General features: G+C 34.3%; 1 protein-coding gene across 2 annotated transcripts in view; it reads right to left on the bottom strand.

The window, feature by feature from the left end:
* Positions 1–7,129, bottom strand: part of LOC142336240 (alpha-1,3-mannosyl-glycoprotein 2-beta-N-acetylglucosaminyltransferase-like) — a 127,424-nt gene that overhangs the window by 97,590 nt on the left and 22,705 nt on the right. The window contains exon 2 of one of the 2 annotated variants that reach the window (XM_075384921.1): positions 3,977–4,006. The exons of the other annotated variant lie outside the window; for it this stretch is intronic. Coding sequence (XP_075241036.1) covers positions 3,977–4,006 — 30 coding nt within the window. The remainder of the gene's footprint in view (positions 1–3,976; positions 4,007–7,129) is intronic. 2 annotated transcript variants of the gene reach the window in all.

The following is a 7,129-nucleotide window of genomic DNA, read 5'->3' as shown; positions in this document are numbered from 1 at the left end:
AAATTTTATGAGATTAAATTAGTGATGAGAAGACCGAAATTATTTTTCTTTGAAGGGGATGAATATTATTTAATTTACTAAAGATCAAATATCTGATTTGCTAGCAAAACGGTTGTTTGCCTGTCTTCAAATCTAAGATCAGAAGAGAGAATGCTCAAATTCAGAATGGCAAGAATATTAACCTATTAACTTCGTTTAAAATTCGCTCTCAGCTATTTAACGAAAAATAGAAAAATCACTGTTAGAGCGAGGAATTCGATAGAATTATAAACTAATTTGTCAACCTACCATGTAACAGGAGGAAATATAGGGAAAATCAAAATTATTTGATATGGATATAATTTACATAAACTGTGATTTATAATAACTGCGAAAGCATTTACTTGCGTGCGTATAACAGAGATAGAAACAGATAAAGATATAAGTTGAAAAAGTTATCAACACCGCTAAGTAAAAAATTCAGCGATAAATTAATAAAGCTTGTTAAAATTCAGTGCACAGAAGCTTTTTCATTAGGGACCTTTATTACACATGTTACACATGAATTCCTTTGAACTTAAACTAATAAAAAAACAAATTTTCAGGTGCAAAAGGCACTTTTATTGAGTGACGTAAGTCACTTATACTCGAGATCAAAATCTAATCGCGCATAAAACTTTTGCTAGAAAGAGTGAAAAATGACGTCACACTCGCAAAAGCCGTTAGTGAGATGAGAAGTCATTCAGAAAATTTGAATTTCAGCTTTGCTGTGTGAACAAATATAAAACGAAAAAGAGTGTAAGACTACACAAAGACACAAAAAAAACATAGCAGTACAAGTATTGACGTACAATTCAAAGAATTGTCATTGACTTAACAAAAAACTAGACCAAGAACGGACTATGAGTGAATTGTGAAAACCATTTCTTAAAACATAACCGATTAACGTCGGGCGAATTGCTCTCAAACGACCGCTCACCGGTCGTTTGAGAGCAATTCCCCCAACGTTAGTCTCCAAAAAGTTTGAGCTGTGAAACAGAGCTGAAAGGCTCTAAGAGCACTTAATGCCCGCTGGGCGCTACCTGTTTATCCCGTTTTTGAGGACGAAAAGTCAAAAGCGTCAGACGAAAAATCGGTCAAGCGAAAAATCGCATAAAAAAAAGACCAACAGGATTAATATAATTGCTACAAACTTCGTTTGAGAGCAATTAAAAATCAGACAAAAAAAAACAAAATCAATGTCAAAATGCCGCATGTGAACAAAAACCCCCAGCGAGAAATGGAAATTTGGATAAAAAACTAGGCCTAGAATGAACTAAGAACGGATAATCCGCTCCAAAAAATCGAAAAACAGTTAAAAACAAATTGAAATTGCCGCATTTGAACAAAAAAAAATAGCGAGAAAGCACATTTTCCTTCAAACACCGTTTTCTTATTCTACTTTAAAATTAGAGTGCAAAGTTGACATTGAAACAAACGACCACTATTAGACAAAGCTCAATAATAAATTACGCCCGATTTTCAAATGAACCAATCTAAAATTTAGAAACTATTTACGCGAGATGAGCGTGCTACCGAAAGCTTGACAGCAATATTCTAGAACAAAAGTCAGTGAAGTCCGCAGTCAAAACGGTCAAGAGAACAATTTGCTAAAACAACCAATAAAACACTGGAAACGACTTGCACAAACTGAAGTATAGAAACAACAAGGCCCAAAACACAGTCCATATAGAAAAAAATTACCTAATACCTAGTTTTCTAAAAAGCACAAAAGGTAGTTTGAATCGCAGAAATGTTGTAAGTAATCAAAATGTAATCTCATAATGAACTATTCATGGTGAAAAACCGTATTTGAGGGGGGTAGGTTCGGCTTTGAGGCGATGAGAGGGTAGGCGGTTACAGAAAATTAGTGAGAAAATGGCGCAGAAATTTTCTCTTTAAAAATGACCGGTTCACCTCTTATTTCATTAGCGGTTCCTATCATATTAGAAACGAAGTATTCTATTATTTTTATTGACCAATGTTCAGAACCAAGAAGTACAATTTATAAGACGAGTAAGGTGTATTTCGAGTAGAAAACACTCAAAATCCCAAATATCCGCAGACAACAAATCCTTTACCCACCGGTTGAAGTACTAGGCCAACCGATATTAACGCATTGAGTAACTAACCCTAGACTTAAGTAATTTTAGTAAACAAAGCTTCAAGCAAAAAACGAACATCAAACTATATAACGTTAAAATTGAGAGAACTAAACTAATCAACTAAAACTCAAAAAGAACCAAAGACGTAAAAAGCACATGACAATCAAAAAAAGTAAAGGGAAAAATTTAACGAAAAAAATTTAAAACAATTGCTTCAAACTTGGTTCAATAGCAATAATACAGAATTTTTAATTCAAATAATTTTTCAAAAATAATCTCTAAAGAAACGTCTAAAGGCCTAGCCAAATCCCTTCTATTGACCGGAAAAGTCACAATTAGACTGTTTAATTCTTTAAGGTACAGTTTTTTTGAAGCACCAGTATTCATCATAACAAAGAACAAAATTCCAAATATCAAAAAAAAATGGGAAGAAACATCAAAAATTTATTTTACCAACAAAAGCATCAAATCTAAAATTTACATAAAAACGTTTTAAAAATTTGAGAATCCTAAACCACCATAAACGCATAAAGAAGAGACTAGTTCGCAAGGTTAGAATTCAAAATATTCAAATAAGCATATTAGAGGTTAACATATACCACTATTAAGATTTAAAGTGAAAAATGGCACCAGTTTCGGAGCACTTTTCATATTAGTATTAATTGCGGCCAATTGAGTTCAGCTGCTGGAAATTGTGATTGAGAGCGAAATTTAGATCACGCAAACGCAAAACGTAAAAGTCACTCGAAAAGTCAAACAAGGTCAAGCGAAAATTTTGCATAAAAAAGACGCACACGTTTACAATAATTGCTATGAATTAAGTAATGAAATGCCAAAATTAAAAATCAAAAAAGAGGAAAAAGACTACCCTTTATAACGTCTAGATCAGGCAAAATGAAAAAGGGTTAGATTAGTGAGGCTAGCTGAAGCTTAACTGAGACAGGGCAAAGGTAGGGAAGTAGAATCAGTTTTTGTCAGGCTGAACAACGAAAAGCAAAAAAGCCGTTTTAAAATATTTTTCATAGATTTAATTAATCTATAAGTAAATCGGCGCTGACTACCCATGCCTCTCAACTATTCTGAAAACATTAGCCTTCCTAGCTAGTGGAATGATCAAAATCGGGAAAAATGACAAAAAAGGGAGCGTGGAGGGGGAAATGATGGGGCGTGGAGGGGGGAGCGGGGGCGGGAAGTGGAGGACGAGGAGGAGGAGGAGGGGGGGGGGGGGGGGGGACGTAGAGGAGGAGGAGGAGAAGGAGGGGGGTAAAAGTGTGAGGTGTTCCAAAATTGCTTTTCACACCATGAATATCTGTCTGTCTCCTCAACTCAAGCATTCCTCTGCAGCGTCGCTGAACCGCACACTTTAGTAAAGATCTAAAAGTTTAGTAAAATTCTAAGAGCTGCTAGAGTCTTAAAGCCACCAACTTTGCTAATTTATCTCATTCCTTTTGACAAAAGGTCAAATTACCCAAACGAGAAAAAAACGCACACGTTTTCAATAATTGATATCAGCTTCGTTAGAGAGCAATTGACAAATTTGATTTTCAGGCACTGCATTTGTTCCCAATAACCTCAGAAAAGTGAAATTTGTCTGAACATAATGGAACTAGGATCTCACATTTTAACAGTAGGCGATCAGAAAGCACAATCACATCAAAGGCTATTCTCAGGTATTTTAAATGAACTCAGGGTAAAACAATGATTCCGGGTTTTCCCTAATTTCAACTTTGTACAGCACCTCATCATTTCAAAGTGAGAGCCAGAACATTTAACAGTAAATTTCCGTGAGAGCATCATTTCAACAACAAGGAGCTATTTAGGAGATAGAGTCATAGAGTAAATAGACATTTTACCAATCTACACATCCACACGTCGCCACATCGCTGAAATCAGAAATCAATATTTTTTTAATCTTCATTTAATGCCAATGCTGGCCTTTCACATCGCCTCTTCCTTAGACATACCAAATCAAAGAATTCAAAGAATAAACTTATTTTGTCTCAAACCTAAGTTATAGTAGGTTATAAGGTGTCCCGTCGCGATTTTAAAACAATTTCAAAACTTAATTCAAAATATAAGTCAACTTATCAAACTGCAGAATTGCTCATACGAAAGGTGATTATTTTTTTCTAATTTGACAAGCTTAAACATAAAGATTAACGCCAACAAAATAATAAGTTTCAAAAAAGCTTACATAAAACCGGAAAACCCAAGCTGTTAATACTCTTTCTAGTCAAAAGGCAGCGATTTTGGAATATTGGAAAATAATCAGAGCTTTTGATTTGAATATTGCACTTAGATAGATTCAGCTCAGATAGATTCAACGGGCTGATCTCTGTAGGTAGATTCAGCACAGATAGATAATAGGCGAAAGCTACTTTTGTCGCCGTTAGTAAACAATTTTCAAACGTTACTTGGGAAATCGACTTGACGCTAATCAGGCGTCATCCTATTCAATTTCCTAACGAACTACAATTTTAATACTCCAGAGGTTCTAATAAGGCTTATTTTTCAATTTTAAATTTCTTGTGTTGATCTTTCCTGCAATTTTGAGGTAACCAGTGTCGTGCAATCTAATCGTGAGTTGTATACGCCATGATGTGCTTCATCCTCATCATCACTGACAATTTTTATTGTTTCCCTAAGACTGAGAGAATAAACTAAGCATAATTTCCAATTGATTAAGACTTTTTTTGCTTACTAGCCGCAACCTCAAATGATACATGCCAAGTTAGGTAATTGGAAATACCCTTCTAGATGGCCATATTTCATTTTGACAAACATCAATAAAAACCTCAGAAAAAAAATGCATTAGCATCAAGTAGACTTTCAGGTACTGCTTTGGATTTTTTTATAGCTGTTGATTCGCCTAAATTTTTTATAGCTGTTAATTTCGCCTAACCGACGCAGAAAATCAGTTGCCTAATCGAGCTAAAAAAACCTTGACTTCTCAACTCAACTAACCACATTATGTCACACTATGGAATTTTAGAACGTAGAAAATACTACGCAATAAAGAAAACATTGGATGGAGAACTGGTCATATCATCAATCAGACCAAAAAAAGTAGGCGAAGCAATCTAGAATCCGAAAAACTTTAATTTGAAAGGCAATTAAAGTTAAGAAAATCTAATCTGCTTATTTCATCAACCTGAAAAGATCTAATTATTCACAGACTTCATAATATATTGTCACGCCCCTATATAGTGTCTCATAGTTACGTGATGTTTTTCCTTTAAATATTCATAAAAAGTGCTATAATTCAGTCCATATTCAGATGGATCTCAAGGCCATATCTAATTAAAAATTTCATTTAGGCCAGTAACCTCTTACTTGTTTATACTTACTAAAAACAACCGCAGATTGACAGTTTACAGATAAACATAATAAGTACCCAAAAGCCTCAATATTTACCTTTTTAAGTTCCCTGACAATGAATTTGAATAATTGGTAAATAACTGTGTAATGTACTTGGTGAAGTAATTAGTCTGATAAAGTAGGTGCTAATACGGAAATTGTATATGTACTTAACAAACATCAGGAGACGAACAAAAGCTGGAAATTGCCAAACTTGAAGATCAGTAAAAATTTGCGAAGGACCAATACAACACGAGGTACAGCCCTGCGGACCCCACGATCACCAGAACACCGGAGAACTAGCCTGACAACCCATTGATTACAATCTCTTGAAATTTAGCTAAAAATTGTAAAACATCTTATTGATTATTGCTAACAAATTAACGTTATAGTGATTGAACTGGAAAATCTTCATATAAACGCTAAGTTATAACAGGCTCCCATAGTGCTAAAATAACTCCGTGAAAACTATTAGAAAACAAGGCGACTAGTGGATATATCACGCATTCGAACCGCTCAGTAAAATGCTATTACTAGCTAACTTTATTCAAAACATATCTGCTAAAAATCGCACCATGAAAAAACTATAATAAGTCCTTGTACAATGCCAATAATTCAAGTTCATTACACTGAATATAAACCTCAATAACACCATAAGGAACACTCTGAAAGTTAGTGCGTCAAATGGTGACACGAGTTATTAACTGTTTCCCAGTTTAAGGGAACCAAAATTCCGATTGTTTGATAAATTCCATTATTTCTTACTTTATTCAATTTTTTTTCTTTACATCCTTCACTTCATTACCTCAAAAAACTTCAGCCAGCATCCAGCACACCACTTCCGAGAAAAACGATAATGTAATAAGCAGTAATAAAGGAAATAATGGGTGGAAATTGTGTTTGTGTCTTTGGTAACTAACTGCTACAATAATTCAAAGTGCTTGATTGGAAATGATATTAACTACACACTAAACAGTAACAAAGCGCAAGCTCAGATGATACATGCCAAGTTAGGTAATTGGAAATACCCTTCTAGATGGCCATATTTCATTTTGACAAACATCAATAAAAACCTCAGAAAAAAATGCATTAGCATCAAGTAGACTTTCAGGTACTGCTTTGGATTTTTTTATAGCTGTTGATTCGCCTAAATTTTTTATAGCTGTTAATTTCGCCTAACCGACGCAGAAAATCAGTTGCCTAATCGAGCTAAAAAAAACCTTGACTTCTCAACTCAACTAACCACATTATGTCACACTATGGAATTTTAGAACGTAGAAACTACTACGCAATAAAGAAAACATTGGATGGAGAACTGGTCATATCATCAATCAGACCAAAAAAAGTAGGCGAAGCAATCTAGAATCCGAAAAACTTTAATTTTAAAGGCAATTAAAGTTAAGAAAATCTAATCTGCTTATTTCATCAACCTGAAAAGATCTAATTATTCACAGACTTCATAATATATTGTCACGCCCCTATATAGTGTCTCATAGTTACGTGATGTTTTTCCTTTAAATATTCATAAAAAGTGCTATAATTCAGTCCATATTCAGATGGATCTCAAGGCCATATCTAATTAAAAATTTCATTTAGGCCAGTAACCTCTTACTTGTTTATACTTACTAAAAACAACCGCAGATTGACAG

This window comes from Convolutriloba macropyga, chromosome 3 (assembly GCF_964194025.1).
Source record: "Convolutriloba macropyga chromosome 3, txConMacr16.3, whole genome shotgun sequence".
In the NCBI taxonomy this organism is placed as follows: domain Eukaryota; kingdom Metazoa; phylum Xenacoelomorpha; order Acoela; family Convolutidae; genus Convolutriloba; species Convolutriloba macropyga.
The sequence above is the reverse complement of the archived record's forward strand: the minus strand, read 5'-3'. Positions and strand labels throughout refer to the sequence as shown.